We start from the raw sequence: 25067 nt of genomic DNA, 5'->3' as shown, positions 1-25067 counted from the left end.
ATAAAACTAGTAAACTAGTACTTGTCTCAGAGGCTTGTAGTAAGGACTAAATAAATGAGTTAACATACACATGACACTTAGATCAGTACCTAGTAACAGTGAAGCACTCTATAAATGTTAGCTTTTACTGGGTAATTACATATCACAACGACAATTTATAAAGCTCTATTAATGAGTAACCCTTGGGGATAGGGCATGAAGTATTACAAGGGTGGAATCTGTACATATACAAAGCATTGCCTATTATGGTCTGTGGCTTATAAAACTACGTCTGTCTTTTTAAAAAGATATCTGTAGATGCTATGGTGATGAACTAATTATATGCAAACTAATTAAAATCGTTGTTTAAATCATGGAAGCTTTTAGTCATTGGATGCTTTCTCGGATACTGAAGTACAGTTACCACTTAATGAGATAATCATGGCTGAAACTTCTATGACATTTACTGGGTGCCTGGTATTTTTCTAGTACCTCATGTATATCAACTTGGTTAATGTTTACAACCACCCTAGGATATCAGTTATTTTTCTTACCTGTTTACTTTACCTGTAGAAAATTTAAGTCCCCAAGTTACAAAGTCAGCTGGGATTCAAAGTTATGGTACCCGCCTCCAGAGCCTCTGCCGGGAGCCACCAGGCTACATGGCCCCCTAACATGGGGCTCTGCAACACGTTCTGACATTTAAACCAGGGCCTTTAAACATGGGGTTGTAGAAAACAACCAGTGCATGAAGAGTGAGGTCAGCCCTTCACAGGAGGGATAAAAAAGGGAAGTCATTCTAAAACATATTACGGTCGGACATAAGGGCTTCCTGTGTGTCTGTGTCCACAGGACTAAAAGGCTTAGGCTTGGATCCTGGGTGGAGGACGTGTGAAAGCCCAGCAAAGTTCGTTTCCAAATCCCAAGGTGGCTCATCAGGAAAGTCCCCGCTCTGAAACCCCTGTCGGAACATCCTGGCCGGGGCTGACCTCATGAGGGTAGGCACGCAGAGGGATGTCTGACTTACCGGCCGGGGCAGACTGTACTGGTACATTTCTGGGCGGTAGGTCGGCACCCACTGCACCCCAGCCCTGGGCCGCGTCATGGTCCCAGGAGCGCTGGTCACCACCTCGGAGTAGGGCAGGTGCTGGGCGGAGCCATAGGCCTCTGGGTGCCGGCTCTGGCCTGCGTGTCCTGCGGATGCCAGGCTGAAGGCCTCCTCCAGCAGCATGTGCATCTGTTGCCGGACCTCGTCGATGGAGGGCTGCGAGCTCAGCGTGGAGGTCTCCGAGTGGCCTTTCACCTGCCTCGACCGGGCGTAGCCCCGGGGCTCGTTCACTCTGTCAATGTTGGTTTCCTCTATGATTTCAGGCTCAGTCTGTGGGACCAAACAAATGCCCATCGATTTGTTAATGAACTTTCCTTCCCATTGACGATGTCTGTAATTTACTCTAAAATGTTCTGTTTAGGCGCGTGTCATTAGGCATTTGCGCTAATTTATATTAGACCCTAGGCGCCCTCTCCCGGCATTCACACTACAGGGGTAGTCAGCTAGCATTATATCAGTGAGGCCACACTATCTATGTGAACACACACAACTATCTCTGTGAACTTCAGTTTTCTGGACCTTAAGGAATGCATCAGGCTTTGCTAATTCGCATAATGAGGATGAGAAATGGCTTTTCATTGATGACATTAGTGGTATCCTCTAAAACCTTTCAGAGATATTCTCCACCCTTAGGCCTTTCAGGTAAAAGAATCTAGAGCATCTTGTAGTCTACACCCCAGGGGCTGGTGTTCTAGACCACAGACTAACCCCCTAAATGGTCCTGTGCCCCAGCCATTGAGGGAATGGCTGGTGGCCTGGTGCCAGTTATCAGAGAGAATAACAAAACCACACCTCAAAGCATAGTGCCCCCTGAGTCAGGAGCTCTGGGGTCAGGGCCCAGCAATCCGTGCCTTAACAAGCCCTCCAGGAGATTCTGATGCCTGCTCAAGTTTGAGACCCACTGCTCTAGAATGTTCTTCTGCCTTCTTCCAGTGAACTTTCCATTCGGGGAGCAGTTGCGGTACTCAGATGGGCAGAGAGCTAGGACTTGATCAGCTTCCAGAGCAGGCTGCCTGGACTGTCTTATGTTTGCCTGCTAATGAATGCTTATTTAATAAGTCTGCATGTGCGGCACATTTTGGTCTGAGACTTGCTTCTGTGATAAAATGATAGTGAGGTTGCAGAGACTGATTAACCCACGTCCACTTCAAGTATGTCCATGGCTACCGCTATCTGCTAAAAGAACCTGAGGGTTCTGTGTGAATAAACTGGCATAGATCAGTTTGCCGCCCTGCTCTCCATCTATGACACAAGAAAGAGCTGTCACTTTAGGAAAGTTAGACAATACAGATAAGCAAGAGGGAAAAAAAATCAAAGAAGTCCATTTACATTTGGCGTAGTTATTCCATTCCTAAACCTATCTGACTTTGTGTGACAGTCCTCTTCCGTGAACACATGCCCCTTTAAAAAGATTTATGTATTTATATCCTGGTTCTAGGTGCTTATAATTATTTTACATAGAGTGAATATTTTCCTACCTGGGTTTCACAGCTTAACTGCTGTGTGACTTTGAACAATGTCTTAGCTTAGGTTGTTCCAAAAAGCAGAACCTGAGACGTACATTTATATACAGATAATTCATTTTGGAAAAGAATTCCTGGGGACTGGGGGCCTAGAATGAGTAAACTGGGGAAGGAAGAAAAGCTAGTTGCGGTACTGAGTTAATGATTGCTGTGGGCCACAGAGGCTTAATCCCTCTGGGGACCTCCGAGGAATGAGTCAATGACCCTCCAGAGACTGTCCTTGCACTCTGAGATCTGTGCAGGAGCCAGGTGGGCAGAATGGGGTCCCACGGGTGTCCCACAGAATAGTGCAGAGAAGCCACAGGGCAAAGCCAAGAGATGGGGAACTGTTAGAGTAACACAGTCAAGCTGCTACCGTGCAGGGCGGATGCTGCTGCAATGACCAGATCTAAAAGGCGATCCGAAAAGGTAAAAGGGCAAAAAAGATGTTCCAACCAGGACAGTTACTTAACTTTTTGATGTTTCAGTTTCCTCATCTGTAAAATGAGGATAATAATAACTGCCTCAAAGGGTTTTATAAGGACTGAACAAGTTGATAGAGGTAAAGAGTTTAGAACAGCAGCACATGGTAAAAACACAGGAATAGTAGCTTTTGTTGTTATCATAATTGTCATTATTATTACTTTTATTCATTCAACCACACATTATTTCTCACGGATAAAGCACTCGGACATATAGGAATGAGCACAACAAGAAAATGTCATCAGGGAACCCATTCATTAAAGGGACCCCTTCCCTCCTAAAAATCTAGATGTGGGGCTTCCCTGGTGGTGCAGTGGTTGAGAGTCCACCTGCCGATGCAGGGGACACGGGTTCGTGCCCCGGTCCGGGAAGATCCCACATGCCGCAGAGCGGCTGGGCCCGTGAGCCATGGCCGCTGAGCCTGCGCGTCCGGAGCCTGCGCGTCCAGAGCCTGTGCCCCGCAACGGGAGAGGCCACAACAGTGAGAGGCCCGTGTACCACACAAAAAAATTTAAATTAAAAATAATCTAGATGTGGAAGGTCAGAACTACATTATTTTTCATGTTTTAAACATTTATGTACTTTTCTTTGGTATTAATACACACACATTAGAGAATAAAAAATACAGAAAGCATGAAAAAGAAATTAGACATTTCCTGTAATCTTATCACACAGAATTAGGGCTTGGCTATAGTTCAAGATCAAAAGACAAGATTTTCTGTGGACCTGCAAGTCTAGATTTATCAACGTACATCAACAGTAATTCAGAATACTATTTTTATATTAATGCATGCAAGAACAGATTATGGAGTAGAGTGCAAAATTACCTTCATAATAATAAACAAGAACTCAAAGACATTTCATGCCTGGGTGTATGCCCCCAGACCCTGGGCTTGGGACGCCCCGGGGCCCTCATGCATCGGGATTCTTTAGGGAAAGGCTTGAAATCCCTCTCCAGGAAACGTGCTCCCAGTGATACCTTCTAGGGTAGTGAATGCAACTTCTGCAAAAATTTTCTTACAACGCTTAGAACATTCTGAATGGAATTTCCGAGCTGGAAGGGACTTTAGGAGACCATTTAATTCAAGCCCCATTTTACGGATGAGAAACTCAAGGCCAGAGCGGTTAAGTGACTTACCCAATGTCCACCAGAGGTGGCAATGGCAGAGCCTTGCTCTCCCAGCTCCTGTTCCTTGCACATCTTGCCGCACCCCATTACCTCTCACAGTTCCCTGTCAATGCTGGCTGCTACCCACACACGGCCCTTCCTCCTCACATCCCCAGTCTCCCGGATAAATAATGGATGCCTAGTGCTAAGCCACTCCCAGGTGGAAGATTAATGGTGCTGAGGACGGCTATGATTGTTTCCCATACCTGAGCTGGGCTATGCATTTCCAGTCATACTGGTGGATCGATTATTATGTGAATTTATAGCTGTGACTTCAGCAGGGCAAAAATATATTTCTTAGCAACAACTTCCTACTCACCCATTCTCCCAGGAGCCCTGGGGTGGGGCTGTACTGAGTTCGGGGAGGGGTTCTCCGAGTAAGGCTCAGGGAAGATACTATCTTGGCTGGGGAGGTGGAGACATTCTCCAGAATCCCGTTGCATCTACCCCGTTAACACCCCAACGCAAATCAACCTGCGCTTCCCCCCGCCCCGCGTTTTCATTTTGCGTGGGCAGGGGGCTCCCTTTAACTGGAGGGCCAGAGTCATAACCCAAGTATGACCTCAACGGGTTGGTGCTAAAGAACTTTTCCCACTGTTCTCACTTGCTTTTTTAGCCTCCTGATATCTACAGATGGAAACAAGATGAGCTCTCATTATACCCTGGGATTTCCCCTCTTCACACCTGATTTGCTTAGTTAATCTTGAGCAAGTCTGGAAGCTCTGCGCCCATTTCACTTGTCTCTCATGAACTTAGCACAAGACACTTGGCATTCAAGAAAGCTTTGTGAAACTGAACCAAAATAAAAAATTCTGTCAATTGCCCATGGAGTAGAAAGAACTTGAGGTTAAGATAAAGAGCCCTCATTCCCTAACAGATTTCCCCCAACACTGCAGAGCCACAGGCGAGCCAGGCAAATTCCCTACGCCTCAGGCTCCTCACCCGAAAAATGGGAGTGTTAACCATGGTCTGGGGAAGTCCCTTCTGGTTCTCACATTCACTGTGATTTAGGTTGATTTCTTGGATGCTATCTGCTCTAAGGGAGCCCAGATTCCTCCTACAATCATCGTGCCTGGGGGGAATCTGATGTCCACTCATAAGGGGAATCCCTCCCCACCCTCTGTATCACCTCCTCCCCTATCTCAAAATATCAATATATGAGTAGTGATGTTTGTTCTTTTACTTAACAAATAATCATTGATTTCAACCCTGTGCTTGGCCCTGGGCTGGGATTTGCAGATACAACAATAAATAAGATAGTGTCCCAGCCCTCAAAGAGCTCCCAGTCTATAGAGGGAGACAAATAACAACAACAATAACAACAGCGGCTAACGTTTACTAATAGCTCATGTGCTAGACACTGTTGTAAGTGCTTTATATAGATCCGCTTTTTCCTTACAGTAATCTATGAGGCAACGACTATGCCTATCCTTATTTTACAAATGAAGACACTGAGGCATTGAAAGATCAATGCTGCCCATAATTGATGGAGCTGCATTTTGAACCCAGAGAGCCTGATTCCCAGCACCCAAGCTCTTACTCACCACATACATAAACAGGTCCATTACCGTACCACAGATATTGGCTCTGGCAGAGGGATGAACAGATATCTGTGACCAGGAGGACAGACTATAAAATAATAATTGAGGGCTTCCCTGGTGGCGCAGTGGTTGAGAGTCCGCCTGCCGATGCAGGGGACACGGGTTCGTGCCCCGGTCCGGGAAGATCCCACACGCCGCGGAGCGGCTGGGCCCGTGAGCCATGGCCGCTGAGCCTGCGCGTGAGGAGCCTGTGCTCCGCAACGGGAGGGGCCACAACAGTGAGAGGCCCACGTACCCCCCCCCAAATAAAATAAATAAAAGTAATAATAATTGAGAAAATCTACCTTATCGATTACTATAAAGATGTAAAGCATCAATATGCAAATATCAAGCACTTAGAAGAGGGTCTGGCAGACACTCTCATAATATCTCCTCCTCCCCACAGGCTGAGGGTTCCTTTAAGGCTGGGTCAGTGTCTTTTTGTTATATCCACAGCCTCCAATTCAGAGCTTAGCCCAAAGCTGAAACCAGTAATTGCCTGTTAAGCAAAAGAACTGAACAGAGCAGGTGCTCAAAGTTACTTGAGGACCTGTGATATGCTAGCCCTGTGCTGGGTTTTCCACCCTCACCAATCCCTGATGGCCATATGGCTGTACCCGTTTTCCAGATAAGGCGTATGTGTCAACTGGCCTAACCTGCTCCAAGTCCTTCTTCCTAACTTGTACAATTTTGAAAATACCTTTTGCTTTTATTTGACAAAAAGAGGGAGACAGGCACAAAGACACATCTCCCAGTGTTGACTGATGGCTGGCTTGGGTACAAATGTCAGTGGCGTATCTGGCACAGAGAATATATTTTTAAACCTCCTTAACTTGGAGTTTATCATACTAGCCTCTCCAACCTCATACTCCAGAGAAGCACTGGGGAACTTTTTTTTAAATGATTTTTATAAATTGATCAAGATATACTTCAATAAAAATTCTAAAAAATTAATCAGGGAATGTCTGTTCATGGTAGAAAATTAGAAAACACAGATAAGCAAAAGGAAGAAAATTAAAATCCATTCTAATCCTACCACCAGAGATAACTAATGTTAACATTTTGACCTTTGTGCTTGCCCTTCCAGATGTTTCTATGCATATGAAATAAGATGAAGATTATGAATGGTGGCACATTACGGACACTCTCCTCTCTACTCCCCCACCTCACCCATCACCCCACCCCAAGCAGCTACAAAGAATGCTGACTTGGCCCAAGTCAGTTTCTCCCTCCTCTTCCAAGGAGAGTTCACCACTTGCCACAAGATTCTCTGGCTTTTGTGATGGAGAATAGGAAGTGGGGGAGGGCAATGAGGCAGAAGCGGAGTAGGCGGCAGGACTTTTTTAGTGAGATTTTGGAGAGAGATGCAAAAGCAGCAATAAAGCATGTGAATGGGAAAGGAATTAAGGAAGTTGAAAAAGTATTACTGGGCATGACTGAGAGTTTTCTTGTATCAATATATGAAAATATGAGTAAAGAAGTAGAAGTATTTAAAATCTACTTTTGTCGACATAATTCTTTTGAGTTTAGATACTTTCTCAGAGCCATCTGGGTCATGATTTTATAAACAGAATAATCACACACATATATATTTTATAAATATATATAAATTGAATGTCCCATTATATAAAAATCCTCCTATATATATGAATATATATGGATTTACATATATATATAATGGAATTATATATAATATTTGGAAATCTTTTATACAATATTACAAATAAATATCTGTCAATAAAAATATGTATTTATAGGAAATAACCTTAAAAGAGTTCATAGCATTCTGCTATATCGAGTTTTCAACCTACTTTTAAAATTTTTATTTATTTATTTATTTTAATTAATTAATTTATTTTTGGCTACCTTGGGTCTTCGTTGCTGTGCGCGGGCTTTCTCTAGCTGTGGCAAGCGGGGGCTACTCTTCGTTGCGGTGCACAGGCTTCTCATTGTTGTGGCTTCTCTTGTTGCAGAGCACGGGGTCTAGGCGAGCAGTCTTCAGCAGTTGTGGTACATGGGCTCAGTAGTTGTGGCTCGTGGGCTCTAGAGCGCAGGCTCAGTAGTTGTGGCGCATGGGCTTAGTTGCTCCACGGCATGTGGGATCTTCCCAGACTAGGGCTCGAACCCTTGTCCCCTGCATTGGCAGGTGGATTCTTAACCACTGCGCCACCAGGGAAGTCCCTACAACCTATTTTTAACTATCCACTATTTTAGGTGGTTTCCCAATATTTTACCATAGGAACAAAGCTGACATATGTATATTGTGATTAAAATTTCGCATATAACCATAAATTTAGCCTTAGGTTAAATTCCTAGAAGTAGAATTACTGGGTTAGAGGAAACGCCCATGTTTAAGATTTTGGATATTTATGGTGTTAAGTGAGCTAGGCTGAGACCTGGGAATCTTTGCTGCAGTGTTTGCACCTGGACAAACATCTCCAGCAACAGAATACAAAGAAACTGTAAGGGACTAAGAATAACTGCACACAAGTGCAGTTGGGACAAATGATGAACAATAAGATACAAAAAGGACACAAACCATTTCTGAGGGTCCTGCGGACGATCCCCGCACACGGGACCACCAACGGGGTGGGCAGGCCACCTAAGCCACGCCTCCTGCCCGACCCATTGGATCCGCCTTCACCCTCACCCCACTTAAGGAACCAGCTCACGCCCCCCACCTCAGGGAGTGAGCAAGGGCACGTGTTTCTTGTTCTTACGCCCTCCTGCTGGAGCAGGAGTCCCAAGAAAGTCTTGCCTGAATTCCTAGTCTGGTCTCTTATCAATTTCTATTGAGTAAAGAGACCAAAGACCTGAGCTGGTAATCTAAGTATCCTCAGCAGCAAAGGCCGCAGGAATGGAGAAGAAATTAACGTCATTTCTTCTTCATACCTGAACACACGGGCCTCTGGGCTTGAGCTTTAGGGTGTCCACCAGACAGAGTAAACATCTGCGATCCTTTCAACATTGTCTAAAAGAGCACACCTGTCTCGCGCACCTAGGAAGGCCCACGCAGTGGCTAAGTATTCACATGCCTTCAGCTTCTCTTTGACACACCATGGGAACAAACTTGAAGGAAATTATAGCCCTGCCAGGAACCCTAATTATCTTCTTTCTGGAAAATATTCCATCATATTGCCTGGTCCTAGAACACATTCTGTAGCCCTAAGACTTCATCAAAATTAAAAACCAGCTTTTTTTTTTTTTTTTTATCATACAAGTAATGAAAAGACAAGCCACCAACCAGGAGAAATATTAGGATTTGTATCCAAAATATATAAAGAATTCCTATAAATAAATAACAAAATGACAACGTCATTTAAAAATTGGGCAAAAGGCTTGAATAGACACCTCATTAAGTAAGGTACATAAATGTTCAATAAATGTACGAAGAAGTGTTCAACATTATGAGTAATTAGGGAAATTACGTCATTTCACATTCACTGGAATGGCTAAAATTCAAAAGATTAATCACAAATGTTGGTGAGATTGAGGAGTAGAATTAGAACTGTCAGGATGCTGATGGGAAGGGAAACAGCAGAAATAGTTTGTAAACCTGTTTGCAGTTTCTTAAAAAGTTAAACATACACCTACATTGGGACCCAGAAATTCCACTCCTACATCTTTATCCAAGATAAATAAAAACATATTGTCTTAGTCTGATCCGGCGGCTAGAATAAAATAACACAAACTGGGTGGGTTATAAACAACAAAAATTGATTTCTCATAGTCCTGGAGGTTGGAAGTCCAAGGGTGCCAGCGTGGTTGGGTGAGGGCCCTCTTCCAGGATGCACACTCCTCACTGTATCCTCACATAGAGGAAGGGGCGAGGTTGCTTTGCGGGAATCTCTTTTATAAGGGTGCTAATCCCATTCATAGATTCCACACTCACGACCTGCTCGCCTCCCCAAGGCCCCACGTCCTAATACCAACATATGGGGGTTAGAGTTTCAAAGCCTGAATTTTAGGGGGACACACACATTTAGACTACAGTACATATGTTCACAAAACATATATGTGAAAATGTTTACAGCAGTTTTTTCCTAGTAGCTCCAAACTGGAAACAACCCAAATGTCCAACAATAGGATGATGGATAAATAGTGGTATATTCATACAATGGACTAGTACTCAGTAACAAAAAAATAAACTACTGACACATGCAAAAACATCGATAAATTTTGAGCAAGAGAAGTCAGACACAAGAGTACATACTGAATAATTCCATTCATATGAAATTCAAGAACAGGTAAAACTATGATAGTAGATATCAGAAAAGTGGTTGCCATCTGAGGTTGTGGTGGTAAAGACTGGCTGAAAGGAGAAATGAGGCAACTTTCCAGAGGTGATGAAAATGTTCTACATTTTGATTGCACTGGTGGTTACAAGGGTATCTACATTTGTCAAAGCCCATCCAATTGTACACTAAAGACCCGTACACGTTATCATATATAAATTTGGCTTAATGAAACAAACAACATGGGTTGGCATCATAGCTGGTTTGATGGGAATGGTAGGGAAGGCCTCTCTGAAGAGGTGACATTTATGGAGACCTGAAGGAAAATGGGGTGGCCATGTGAAGATCATAGGAAAGCTTATGAAAAGTCCTGAGATGGGAAAAGCTTACAGTATTTGAGGATGAGAAAAGTAACTGTTATGGGCTGAATTGTGTCCCCATCCCTACCCTGACCCCACAAATTCCTATGTTGAAGTCCTAACTATGACTGTATTTGGTGATAGGGTCTTTACAGAGATAAGTTAAAATGAGGTCATTAGAGTGGGCCCTAATTCAATACGACTGGCATCCTCATAGGAAGAAGAAATTTGGACACAGACATGTAAAGAGGGAAGGCAATGTGAAGACAGGGAGAAGACCACCAGCTAGAAGCCAAGGAGAGAGACCTGGAACAGATCCTTCCCTCACAGCCCTCAGAAGGAAGCCACCCTGCCAACACCTTGATCTCAGGCTTCCAGCCTCCAGAACTGTGAGAAAATAAATGTCAGTTGTTTTAAGTCATCAGGTCTGTGGTACTTTGCGATGGCAGTCCGAGTTGACTAATAAATACATGGACCATGTGGCTGAAGCTCCAACTGTCAGGAGATGTGGCTGGAGAGGCAGGCAGGTGCCAGGTCCTGTAGGGTCTTGAAGGCCATGGTAAGAAGGCTGGACTGTCTTCAAAGGGCAATGGGAAAGTGTTGAAGAAATTTAAGCCAGGTTGAAATGTGATTGGAATTTATGGGAGGTCAGTTAGAAGGCTCTTGCAATAATCCAGGCAAGGAGAGAGATGGCAGGGGCTTGGATTAGGGTGGTCATGGACAAAGACAATGCAGCTGAGTTCAAGATGCATTTTGGAAGAGGGCTGATAGGACTTGCAGATAGTGACATGTGGGGATATAGGGAAGGAGTCAGAGCTGAGACCCTTTACCAAGAAAGGGCATCCTGCTACACGGTCTCCTTGATGTTCTCTGAGCTCCTCAAGCACGCATCTTCCTCTGGGCGCTTCAACTTGCTATACCTTCTGCCCAGAATGCTCTTCCCCTGGGGGTCAGCCTGGCTGGCTTCCTCACTTCAGGTCCCTGCTCAAAAGTCACTTCCCCAGAGAGCCCTACTTTGGTCAACCTATGAAGAGCACCTCCTGATAGTCTATATTTTCTACGTTCTTCTATATTCAATACTCCATCGCCTTGCCCTGCTTTAGGTCCCTCCATAGTGTTTCTGACATTGTGCTGTGTATCTATGGGCTTACGTGTTTGTTATCTGTTCCCCTTGCTGGAATATAAGTGTCATGAGGGCAGGGACTTTGTCATGTGTCCTGTTGCATCCCAGAATGGCGAATAGTAGAACTTTAATAAATGCTCATTGAATGAATGAATGGATGGAAGTTAATCTTAATCTTAAAAGAAGCCTGGAGAATTTCTGCTCAGAAGTCTTTAACAGTAAAAGACAATTGCAAACGTCTAAAATGAATTAGGCAGTCTTATCTAGAATGGAATTGAAGAGGAAGGATGAAGGACTGGGGAAGCCATTTATTCTAGAATTTCTTGAGTTATGAGCCCCAAAGTGGACAGATGTCTTACAAGGTCATACTTTCCAGGACACACAAGCGTGTGCAACAGCACTTTGCCCCACCCAGGCACTTCATTTCTGAAGCACAAAAATGTGAAGGTTCTCTCTAAAATTTGCCCCAAAGCCCTGATTGTCAACTCAGCGCCAATCACAGCTCTATCTAACATGGAGAACAGATTCTGAGCAAATTCTGCATCTTCACAGCAAGAGTCCCAAGATCAAGTGTGGGTTTCAGCAAGATACGTCTCTGGGCCATATGGCCATGATGAACTGATCTGGCTCCATGACCATCTTTCTCTCCACCAACAGGGTCCCTCGGGCAACACAAAACTACTGCTTCTCTCTGTTCAATGTCTGCTCTGGCTATTACAGCCCCACTGCAAGTGCTGCTTGTCACTGAGTAAGCAGAGACATTTACAAAGCCACTTGTGAAAACCAAAGTTCAAGGAGTTTTCACTTCCCCTGTGAGGAGAAGAGCTATCATGACACAGGGTCAGCTTCCTCCTGAGCCTACATCTCAAAACCTTCTCTGACAATAGAGGGAGATTGGTATCCCTCAGAACAGACAGGGGGGTTCAAAATAATGGTGAATGATTTCTCTTCTGCAACAGGCTGTACAAAAAGAATTTGTTAAAAATCTCAGCAAAATTTCAAGTTTCACTCTGATTGCCTTCCAAAGGATGACCCACATTCACTTCCAAGCTACAGGGACATGAAAACAGCATGCTGTTTCTGTCTCAGATGAGTAGAAAAAACCTTACAGGGTCTCTCATAGATTTCTAAAGAAGAGGGACATTCTTTTTCTTTCTCATCTTCCAAAGAGTGACCCATAATTACACTGAAATTATGGGGATAGACAATCAAGGGTAAAAGAAGGTGTCCAATGTCCTCAGCAAATGGACAAGTCTCAGCTTTACTCGCTGCTCCCAAAGCAAAACGTCTTCATCCTGAAGAAGGAGCCTCAGGAACCGGCTCCATCCTCTTGTCTTTCTCCCCATGACCTGCTGCCCTCCACAGAGCAGTGGAAATTCAATTACTGAGCAAATCACATTTACCAAGTTATAACCACTGGCAACCCCGGGTCTGGCAAAGCGTGCTCTTAGAGGTCACCTCTGGAAGTCTGGCCTGTGTCAGGGCAACGGGGGGAAGGTCTCAGGCACCCTTTACAAAGCCCTTCTCCAGCCCCATCATGCTGGAGAAAGGCACTCTTTGAGGAATACAATCCTCTCTTTAGTGTGTACAATTCTGATCACCATGTGTGAGTTTTTCCCCACACATCCAGTTCTTGGACATCAGCTGGGCATCCTACAGTTCAACTCAATTCTGATTCTACCTGGAGAAAGCATCAGATTCTGCAGGTTAAGAGCTCAGCTCCACCAGACTGCCCCCCACCCCACCCCACCAACCGCTTCAGATGCCAGTCGCAAGTCCAGGTTGTCACCTGTGCTTCTGACCAGTCAGCTATAGACTGGAGGTTCCAACAACTCCCTCCTCAGGTTCAGCTGTAATGGCTCAGAGAACTCAGAGAAACGTTCTACGTACTAGATTTCTGGTTTATTATTAAAAGATATAAATCAGGAACAGCCAGATGGAAGAGAGGCATAGGGCAAGTTATGGGGAAGGGCAAGGAGTTTCCACGCTCTCTGAGGGTGCCACTCTCCCCAGTCTCCACGTGTTCACCAACCCGGAAGCTCTCCGAACCCAGTCCTTTTAGGTTTTTAATGGAGGCTTCATTACATAGTCACGATTGACTAATCACTGGAAATTGAACTTGATCTCTAGCCCCTCCTCCCTTCCTGGAGGTCAGGGGGTGGGAGTGGGACTGAAAGTTCCAACCCTTAATCACACGGTGGGCTCCACTGGCAACCAGCCCCCATCCTTAGGTGCTTCCTAGGTCACCTCATTAACATAAAGGACATTTAATGCTCCCATCACTCAGGAAATCCCAAGGGGTTTTGGAGCTCCGGGCCAGCAACAAGGACTAAGACCAAATAATCTATTTCTTATTATAAATCACAATATCACAGTGGGTGAGACAATTCACAGCAGTCCTGCGATGTCTAAAGTGCTAGAATGAAAAAGAAACAGAAAAAAGAGTATCCCTCTCTCCCTCATGGAATCTGTTAGCCACAGGTACAACAGCTAATGTTCACTGTGCATCTTCTAGGTGCTTTACCTGCATTAATTCATTGAATCCTCACAACAACCCTATAAGGCAGGTTCAACCTGCGTGCCCATTTTCCAGGTGGAGAAACTAAAACAGGTAGGTGAAGTAACTAGCCCAGCTTCACACTGCCAGTGTCTAGCCAAGCTGGACTGTGAACCCAGCTTAGCTCCAGAGGCCACGAGCATAACCATTACACAGTACTGATTGTGAATGTGGAGAACAATACATGAGCCAGAGTCAACTAATGACTAATACGTTTTAAAAAACCAAGCTGAGGGCTTCCCTGGTGGCGCAGTGGTTGAAAGTCCACCTGCCGATGCAGGGGACACGGGTTCGTGCCCCGGTCTGGGAAGATCCCACATGCCGCGGAGCGGCTGGGCCCGTGAGCCATGGCCGCTGAGCCTGCGCGTCCAGAGCCTGTGCTCCGCAACGGGAGGGGCCACAACAGTGAGGGGCCCGCGTACCGCAAAAAAATAAAAAATAAAATAAATAAAAAATAAAATAAAAAATCCACCTGAAAGTAAACACACAAGAATGGCTTTCTCTCGTGGGAAGTTATTTTGCTTTTTGCTCTTGAGACAAGTCATCACCTGCTTCTTCTCATCTTCTTAGCTGAGTTGGCCCTGCAGGCAGCAAGGGGACTCAGGCTCAATTTTGAGAGCCGACATGAATCCGCAGCCAAACAGGCTCTCCCTGTCACCAGCTCAAATCTGCTCTTCCTCCTTCCACCTCTTGAAAAAGCCAGACAGACCCACAAAATCCCTCTTGGTCACTCCGCCTCTAAAACACAACCTAGCCAGGACTCCCCAAGCCCACAGGGAGAAATGGTCATGGGCTTATCGCCATGCCGATCTTTCCCTTTATGGACGGTCAACCAAAGAGGTGTTTGTCCCACAACTGAGACTGGAGGGACAAGTGACATGGAGGACTGTGCTGGTTTTGCCCCTTAAAAGGCCCAAAGATTGATGTTCCTCAAGTCACAGGTACTGTAATGGCCTGAGCATCCCTCCACTCCTCTCCCTGGGTCTCAGACAGGGGCTCTGGCGGGGGGCCGGCAGGGACTAATAAGCCTGTCCCAGCTCTGCTGCTGAGGTCTGACTGGGTTAAATCAATCAGTATAAGCCCCCTCCCCCACCCCATCCCTTGATACAGGGGTGGGGTGGTCACTTGACCTACGGTGGCTCAGTTAGAGCAAAACCCATAAGCTTCGTTTCATGGCTGGGAAAAGAGATATTCTCTCTTGCGTTGGCCAACGCAGTATGTAGACACGAGGCCCAAGGCTGCTGCAGCCATTTCCTACGGGAGAGAATCAACCTGTAGATGAACCCAAAGCATGAGGGGGACAGCACTGCATAACGCAGAGAAAAGGAACGGGAGCATCAATCAGACCAGTCCCGGATTTACTGTACCCAATACACGCCCTTAATGCGTAGAGACAGTCTGAGTTGGGTTCAGTTTTCTGTTATTTTAGCCAAAGCATCCTAACGGATAACCACCATTTAGACTGAACTTCAAACACTAACAGGCATTTGTCTACAGTGTTGATAAGCCCGTCAAATCAACTGTTTATATGGTTCAGAGCGAAATCTGCCCCATATTTTCAAGTCTCAGCTCCGGAGTCACTTCTGGTTGACACTTGCTTGTTCATTTGCTCAAAACACAGAGACATGGCATCTAATAGGCGCTGGTTCTCATTCTGAGTGCTGAGGCTCCCACGATGAAGAAGACATGATTCCTGTCCTTGAGGAGGGCAGAGGGGGAAATAATATATATAAACGCACAGAGGGAGAATGGGGAGTAAGGGCTTTGATGGGGGTGAGTCCCAGGTGCTCCTGGAACACGAGGGACGGCATTTAAGTCAGACCACAGATGTGGGGTCGAGGAAAAGATTCTCGGGGAGATGATGCTTAACCGAGTTCTGAAAGCATTGCCTGAACAGGCAGTTCTCAACTGGGGTACCCCAGGGTACACTCAGCAGTGTCTGGAGGCATTTTTTGGCTCTCACAACTGGGAGGTGCTACTGGCAGCTGGTGGGTAGAGGCCAGGGATGCCGCTAACCATCATACAATGCACAGGACAGCCCTCCACACAAAGAATTATCCAGCCCCAAATATCAACAGTGCTGAAGTTGAGAAACCTCGGCCTGCGCTAAGCCGGAGGGAAGGGATGTTCTGAGAAGAGGGATGAGCACATGCAAAGACGCAGAGAGGTGAAATCACAGGGCAAGTCTGGGAAGGGCGTGTAGGGCCGCAGCCGAGGGGTGGATCAGAAGCAGCCGCTGCGGCCAGAAGGGCAGGCCCAGGCCAGCCAGAGCAGATGAGTCCTGAGCTGGAAGCTCAGAGTTTGAGTCTTATGCCCAAGCCCTGAGGAGGTACTGAAGGATTTTAAACAAGGGTATGTGTTTTAGAAGGTTTCCTCTGGCAGCCGTGGGACAGACAGGAAGAGACCTTCAGGAAGACTTCCTGTTCCCATCCAAGTTCACTGGCACAACCGGCTGCATACGTCGCTACCTGTCTCCTCCACTAGTCTGCAAAAGCGCCTCGGGGCAAGCACTAGTTAATCTACCTTTCTCTTCTCCATAGAGCCTCATAGAGGTAGTCACATGTGGGGCTTAGATGCCAATGCCAGCAGAGAAGGGAAAAATCATGTAGTTAAACCTTTGAGAAGTCCTTAAATCATCCATATGGTACAGCATGCATGGCCTGTGTGTACCATCTTACAGAGCAATATGTAAAAAGAAACAGATCACCTGTAATGCATGATATGAACAGAATACAGACAAAAGCTATTTTTTTGCAATATTTAAAATTCTTTCTTTTGTCTTACAGGGTCTATATTCCCGAATTTGCGTATGTTAAACGCAATATGATGCAGTGGTTCCACTGCACGTGAGAAATGCTTGCTAGAGGAAATGAAGGGGTAGCAACTACCAAGGGGTGTTCTCATTTGTCCCCTGGCCTTCGGCTCCTGCAGGACTTCAAGGGCCACAGCGGGCCAAGGAACACCAGGGTTGGGAGGCACTAGCGTGGGGTGGATGGTGCTGTGCTGCTCAGGACTCCAGGGCTCCTTCCCGAGCTGCTGGGCACGCCGCCAGCCCTCAGGTGTCAACTGGGAATCGCCCTCGCTCTCCCCGGGCATTATTGGGAACCGGCAGTGGCAACTCTCTCGCTGGGAATCATCCTTGGCTAAAGAGAGCTGCCTCTCCCAAGGACACCTAGGGACTGGCCAGTGCTAGAGGATAAGAGCCCAGATGCGTCTCGAAAACCCGGAACAGCTCTTCGAGGCCATGTGAGCTACAGAGCTCCCCGTGGGGTCAGCTGAGGGCTTGTAGTTCCTGTACCATAGCCCGACCTTTAACTCTGTCCAATTCTGCTTCCTTCCCTTCCCCTACAGGTGTCCATACCAAGAGCATGCTGGGGACGCTGGCCTGCAGTAAGTGGCTGCCCTAGTCAAGAGGCTAAGAGGTCTCAGAGCTCAGAAGAGGCAGGGTGAGTAGGCGGGTACCAAGAGCAGGAACAGGCAGCGTCCAGAGCACAGGGAACCAGCGAGAACAGGCAGGCAGATGGCACCTGAGTGCTCACTAAGGAAGGGAAGCGGTTTGTCTCCTGCCCAGTGGGAACCTGCCAGCATGGGAGGGAAAGTTCAGCAGGGGAGGCCTGGCACCAAGTGGGGTCACTAGGCGGTCCTGAAACCTGGCCTTCCACCCCCAAAATCTGCAAACAAGAATCTACTTCCTGCTCTCCACCTGCCAAGAGGCCTCCATCTTTGTGGGATGAACAAGCATTTCTGTGGGCAGCCACCAGCCCGCTGGGGTCTGGACGACACCAAAAGGCTCACTTCACCACCAAACACCTCCACCTCTGCCTCAGCCTCAACCAGGGAGCCTGCTCTCCCATTATCAGATATTTCCCTGGATTAAAGGCCCCTGTTAAAACACAATGTATGATAAGTTAACTTGAGATAATATATCAAGCCAGGCTTATTAGCAGCTTAAACTAGCTGGCAGAGGCAGGAGAAAGAAATGAAAGGCTGAGATGGGAGACAGTAAGGCAGTGCTACGTGGGATGCTTAGGAGGTGATGGTGTTGGGGTCAGGGCCAACACAGGGCACCTAGTTCAGAGGGCAATGGCAGGTTGCTTCTGGTAAAGGACAAAACCCCCAAATCCAACCATCTGCTTCCCAATGAAAGCAAAAGTTGGTTGTAACTTAACTGGGCACATCAGGCAGTGCCAGGGCATCCTTGTGCTTTGCCTTGGTCTCTAACTATCATGTCAAAGCCATAAGACGCTGGGGGAGGGAGGGGAGAGGTGAGCAGGAGAGACTCCCATTAATAATAGGATTTACAAGTTTACTGAGAAGGCCCCAGACGTGCTGTATGCTATCTCAGGCAGTCAGGGGCCTTCCAGATCATATTTCATCTCCCTGAAAATGGAAACCGTCAAAACAACTGTTCCAATCCCTTGGCCTCCTTCCAGTAACCACTGTTCACCTGGAACAAAGGAAACTGTCTTCATTGTCAGCCGAGAGACGCCAGCAAGATAAACAGCCCATCACACACAATACAGTGCACCCAGCCTGCAGCCTGGGTGGGTACTGAGCTCTGAGCGGTGTTTCCATCTTCCTCTTTGCTATGCTTTCCTCCACCAGTTCCCCCAAATGCTTCCCAAATATTGCTCTGCCTGGTAATTCTCTATCTTGCTTTTACCCCGTGCCACGGTAGGAATGTTGGACCAGGCCTTGGCAACCTCTTTTTTACACACTTTGCTGTAGCTCGAAGGCTAACAGCTAACATGCACTTGGGGCCCTCCAGGAGGAACTGGCTGTGATTGAGACTTAGGTTCTGTCAATTAAATGCACTAGTGTGTGGTTTGGACCAAGGGAATGAGGCAGGGCCCATCTTTCTGCTGGTCAGCAGTTCCAGGGCAGCCCACTTCCCTCACCTTCTTGCTTGGGGCACAAGCAGTGGCCCCTCTGCAGGGCCAACCCTGCGGTTTTGTCCTCAGTCTTTCCTGGAACACTCCTCCAGCCCTCTGATAATTGTGGGAGCACCTAATTCCTTACAGTCCCTTTTTGTCTGTTTAAAATGGCTCAATGTGAGTCCTCCTGCCGATGCAGGGGACACGGGGTCGTGCCCGGTCCGGGAAGATCCCACATGCCACGGAGCGGCTGGGCCTGTGAGCCATGGCCGCGGAGCCTGTGCGTCCGGAGCCTGTGCTCCGCAATGGGAGAGGCCACGACAGCGAGAGGCCCGTGTACCGCAAAGAAAAAAAAAAAAAGGCTTGATGTTTTCTGTTTTCTGCAGCTGAACCTTGCCTGATGTAGCGCCCCTTTTTGTAGGTTTACAAACTCTTCAGTTGTAAAATCATCTGGTTTCCGCTAACATATCAAAACATTTCCCCCAAGGTTGTAATAGTGCTGGTGATGGCTACATCAGAGCCTTCAACATCACCTCTACTGAGACGCATCAATGGATCAATCATCCTTCTTAACATTTTCACTCACTGCCCACATGTTTGTTAAGGTCTGAGCACCGCCAGGGTGTGGAATTCCAGACACGGTGCTGGAGAGAAACTAAGGGAAATGCTTGTAAAGCTCTCTACTTCTGGGAGGTCAGCACTCATTTTCAACATTATAATTCAAACCATTGTTTCAGAGACGCTCTCGTGGCCAAGGCACATAGCTGACCCTATTCCTGTCATAGGTTTTTGAAGTCCAAATGCAAATCAAGGTTGAGGAAGTGCGTTTCTATTTCTGGGGAATGATTTGATTATTACTTGCCCTTTGGAAGCAAAGACTGATTCATCATCCACATACAGGGGTTAACAATTTGGCTGATGTAGGAAAAAACAGTTGGGTCTTTATTCTGCCTGAGAAATCACATTTGGGGCATTTTCTTTTCCTTTCCCCACTGCTTCATTATTTTCTGTACGACTTTCATTTGGAAAATAACATTTAAAAAAAAATTCAAATAGTTATTTTTGTTTTGAAATATTAGGCTGACATTATCTTTTCTACTCACTTTCTGCACTTGGAGGAATTAATTTCAAAGTTACTTTAAAGCTATGATCTGTCCTTGTTAGGACGGGTCAGTTTTGGACATCCTTCTAAAATCATGCCTTCTTCTAAAAGGGGTGCCTCCTTCTGAAAATTACTATCCAAGTGAGCCCCAGTAAATGCCAGGAGTGTGTGGCATCCCTTAGCTGTTAGGGTGGCAAAGTGGTTGAGAATTCTTGCTGCAAAACACAGGGATTCCCAAACCCCTTGGAGCTAAGAGTCTCTCTTCCGTAGGCCCTCACTCTTCCTGTTCAGTGGAAAAATTCTGAAACAATCCAGGCTGCCATCAGTCCTGGGACTAAGATTTGCCCATGAAGAGTGTTTGTTGGCTTATTTGTTTATTTATTCATTTATTTTTACATGCAGGTGTTTCCTTTGGGACTCTAAAGCAGGCAACCTTTGAAAAATTCACACTTAAATCAACCTCCTGGTGCTTTTGTTTCTACCATGTCAAGGAGCTGGTCCTGACAAACCTCTTAGATAGCCTCATCCATCAGAGGGAAGACAGCCGAAGCAAGATGAACTACAATCCTGCAGCCTGTGGAACAAAAACCACATTCACAGAAAGAGAGACAACATGAAAAGGCAGAGGGCTATGTATCAGATGAAGGAACAAGATAAAACCCCAGAAAAACAACTAAATGAAGTGGAGACAGGCAACCTTTCAGAAAAAGAATTCACAATAATGATAGTGAAGATGATACAGGACCTCAGAAAAAGAATGGAGGCAAAGATCGAGAAGATGCAAGAAATGTTTAACAAAGACCTAGAAAAATTAAAGAACAAACAAACAGAGATGAACAATACAATAACTGAAATGAAAAATACAATAACAAATGAAAAATACACTAGAAGGAATCAACAGCAGAATAACTGAGGCAGAAGAAGGGATAAGTGACCTGGAAGACAGAATGGTGGAATTCACTGCCACAGAACAGAATAAAGAAAAAAGAATGAAAAGAAATGAAGACAGCCTAAGAGACCTCTGGGACAACATTAAATGCAACAACATTTGCATTATAGGGGTCCCAGAAGGAGACGAGAGAGAGAAAGGACCCGAGAAAATATTTGAAGAGATTATAGTCGAAATCTTCCCTAACATGGGAAAGGAAATAGCCACCCAAGTCCAGGAAGTGCAGAGAGAACCAGGCAGGATAAACCCAAGGAGAAACACGACAAGACACATAGTAATCAAATTGACAAAAATTAAAGACAAAAATTATTGAAAGCAACAAAGGAAAAATGGCAAATAACATACAAGGGAACTCCCATAAGGTTAACAGTTGATTTCTCAGCAGAAACTCTACAAGCCAGAAGGGAGTGGCATGGTATATTTAAAGTGATGAAAGGGAAGAATGTACAACCAAGATTACTCTAGCCGGCAAGGATCTCATTCAGATTCGACAGAGAAATCAAAAGCTTTACAGACAAGCAAAAGCTAAGAGAATTCAGCACCACCAAACCAGCTCTACAACAAATGCTAAAGGAACTTCTCTAAGTGGGAAACACAAGAGAAGAAAAGGACCTACAAAAACAAACCCATAACAATTAAGAAAATGGTAATAGGAACATACATATCGATAATTACCTTAAATGTGAATGGATTGAATGTTCCAACCAAAAGACACAGGCTTGCTGAATGCACACAAAAACAAAACCCATATATATGCTGTCTACAAGAGACCCACCTCAGACCTACGGACACATACAGACTGAAAGTGAGGGGATGGAAAAAGAATTCCATGCAAATGGAAATCAAAAGAAAGCTGGAGTAGCAATACTCATATCAGATAAAATAGACTTTAAAATAAAGAATGTTACAAGAGACAAGGAAGGACACTACATAATGATCAAGGGATCAATCCAAGAAGAAGATATAACAATTATAAATATATATGCACACAACATAGGAGCACCTCAATACATAAGGCAACTGCTAACAGCTATAAAAGAGGAAATCGACAGTAACACAATAATAGTGGGGGACGTTAACACCTCACTTACACCAAAGACAGATCATCCAAACAGAAAATTAATAAGGAAACACAAGCTTTAAATGACACAACAGACCAGATAGATTTAATTGATATTTATAGGACATTCCATCCAAAAACAGCAGATTACACTTTCTTCTCAAGTGCACACGGAACCTTCTACAGGATAGATCACATCTTGGGTCACAAATTAAGCCTCAGAAAATTTAAGAAAATTGAAATCATATCAAGCATCTTTTCTGACCACGACGCTATGTGATTAGAAATCAATTACAGGGAAGAAAATGTAAAAACACAAACACATGGAGGCTAAACAATACGTTACCAAATAACCAAGAGATCACTGAAGAAATCAAAGAGGAAATAAAAAATACCTAGAGAAAAATTACAGTGAAAACACGACAATCCAAAACCTATGAGATGCAGCAAAAGCAGTTCTGAGAAGGAAGTTTAGAGCAGTACAAGCCTACCTCAAGAAACAACAAAAATCTCAAATAAACAATCTAAGCTTACACTTAAAGGAACAAGAGAAAGAAGAACAAACAAAACCCAAAGTTAGTAGAAGGAAACAAATCATAAAGATCAGAGGAGAAATAAATGAAATAGTAACAAAGAAAACAATAGCAAAGATCAATACAACTAAAACCTGGTTCTGTGAGAAGATAAACAAAATTGATAAACCATTAGCCAGACTCATCAAGAAAAGGAGGGAGAGGACTCAAATCAATAAACTTAGAAATGAAAAAGGAGAAGTTACAACAGACACCGCAGAAATACAAAGCATCCTAAGAGACTACTACAAGCAACTGAATGGCAACAAAATGGACAACCTGGAAAAAATGGACAAATTGTTAGAAAGGTATAACCTTCCAAGACTGAACCAGGAAGAAATAGAAAATATGAACAGCCCCATCACAAGTAATGAAACTGAAACTGTGATTAAAAATCTTCCAACAAACAAAAGCCCAGGACCAGATGGCTTCACAGGTGAATTCTATCAAACATTTAGAGAAGAGCTAACACCCATCCTTCTCAAACTCTTTCAAAAAATTGTGGAGGAAGGAACACTTCCAAACTCATTCCATGAGGCCACCATCACCCTGATACCAAAACCAGACAAAGATACTACAAAAAAAGAAAATTACAGACCAATATCACTGCTGAATATAGATGCAAAAATCCTCAACAAAATACTAGCAAACAGAATCCAATAACACATTAAAAGGATCATACACCATGATCAAGTGGGATTTATCCCAGAGATGCAAGGATTCTTCAATATACGCAAATCAATCAAAGTGATACACCATATTAACAAACTGAAGAATAGAAACCATATGATCATCTCAATACATGCAGAAAAGCTTTTGACAAAATTTAACACCCATTTATGATAAAAACTCTCCAGAAAGTTGGGCATAGAGGGAACCTACCTCAACATAATAAAGGCCATATACGACAAACCCACAGCAAACATCATTCTCAATGGTGAAAAGCTGAAAGCATTTCCTCTAAGATCAGGAACAAGACAAAGATGCCCACTCTTGCCACTATTATTCAACATGGTTTTGGAAGTCCTAGCCACAGCAATCAGAGAAGAAAAAGAAATAAAAGGAATCCAGGGCTTCCCTGGTGGCACAGTGGTTGAGAATCTGCCTGCCAATTCAGGGGACACGGGTTCGAGCCCTGGTCTGGGAAGATCCCACATGCCACAGAGCAAGTGGGCCCGTGAGCCACACCTACTGAGCCTGCGCGTCTGGAGCCTGTGCTCCGCAATGAGAGAGGCCGCGACAGTGAGAGGCCCGTGCACCGTGATGAAGAGTGGTCCCCACTCGCCGCAACTAGAGAAAACCCTCGCACAGAAACAAAGACCCAACACAGTCAAATAAATAAACAAATAAATTTATTTAAAAGGAATCCAAATCGGAAAAGAAGTAAAGCTGTCACTGTTTGCAGATGACATGATACTATACAAAGAGAATCCTAATGATGCCACCAGAAAACTACTAGAGCTAATCAATGAATTTGGTAAAGTTGCAGGACACAAAATGAATGCACAGAAATCTCCTGCATTCCTTTACACTAATAATGAAAAATCTGAAAGAGAAATTAAGCAAACACTCCCATTTACCACTGCAACAAAAAGAATAAAATACCTAGGAATAAACCCACCTACGGAGACAAAAGAACTGTATGCAGAAAACTATAAGACACTGATGAAACAAATTAAAGATGATACAAACAGATGGGGGGATATACCATGTTCTTGGATTGGAAGCATCAATATTGTGAGAATGACTATACTCCCAAAGCAATCTACAGATTCAATGCAATCCCTAACAAATTACCAATGGCATTTTTCACAGAACTAGAACAAAAAAAATCTTAAAATTTGTATGGAGACACAAAAGACCCTGAATAGCCAAAGCAGTCTTGAGGGAAAAAAACCAAGCTGGAGGAATCAGACTCCCTGACTTCAGACTATATTACAAAGCTACAGTAATCAAGACAATATGGTACTGGCACAAAAACAGAAATATAGATCAATGGAACAAGATAGAAAGCCCAGAGATAAACCCACACACCTATGGTCAACTAATCTATGACAAAAGAGGCAAGGATATACAATGGAGAAAAGACAGTCTCTTCAATAATTGGTGCTGGGAAAACTGGACAGCTACATGTAAAAGAATGAAATTAGAACACTCCCTAACACCATACACAAAAATAAACTCAAAATGGATTAAAGACCTAAATATAAGGCCAGACACTATAAGACTCTTAGAGGAAAATATAGGAAGAACAGTGTTTGACATAAATCACAGCAAGATCTTTTTTGATCCACTTCCTAGAGTAATGGAAATAAAAACAAAAATAAACAAATGGGACCTAATGAAACTTAAAAGCTTTTGCACAGCAAAGGAAACTATGAACAAGATGAAAAGACAACCCTCAGAATGGAAGAAA

The 25067-nt window shown here is 44.7% G+C and overlaps 1 protein-coding gene across 1 annotated transcript in view; it reads right to left on the bottom strand.

Annotated features, from left to right (window-relative positions):
- KIAA1549L (KIAA1549 like) overlaps positions 1-25067 on the bottom strand; it is a 137185-nt gene that overhangs the window by 30740 nt on the left and 81378 nt on the right. Inside the window, exon 16 of the mRNA XM_060017373.1 lies at positions 1007-1357. Within this exon, the coding sequence (XP_059873356.1) occupies positions 1007-1357 (351 nt within the window). The remainder of the gene's footprint in view (positions 1-1006; positions 1358-25067) is intronic.

Source organism: Delphinus delphis, chromosome 8 (genome assembly GCF_949987515.2).
Source record: "Delphinus delphis chromosome 8, mDelDel1.2, whole genome shotgun sequence".
Taxonomy (NCBI): Eukaryota; Metazoa; Chordata; class Mammalia; order Artiodactyla; family Delphinidae; genus Delphinus; species Delphinus delphis.
Note: the sequence above shows the minus strand (reverse complement) of the source record. Positions and strands in the feature narration are given on the sequence as shown.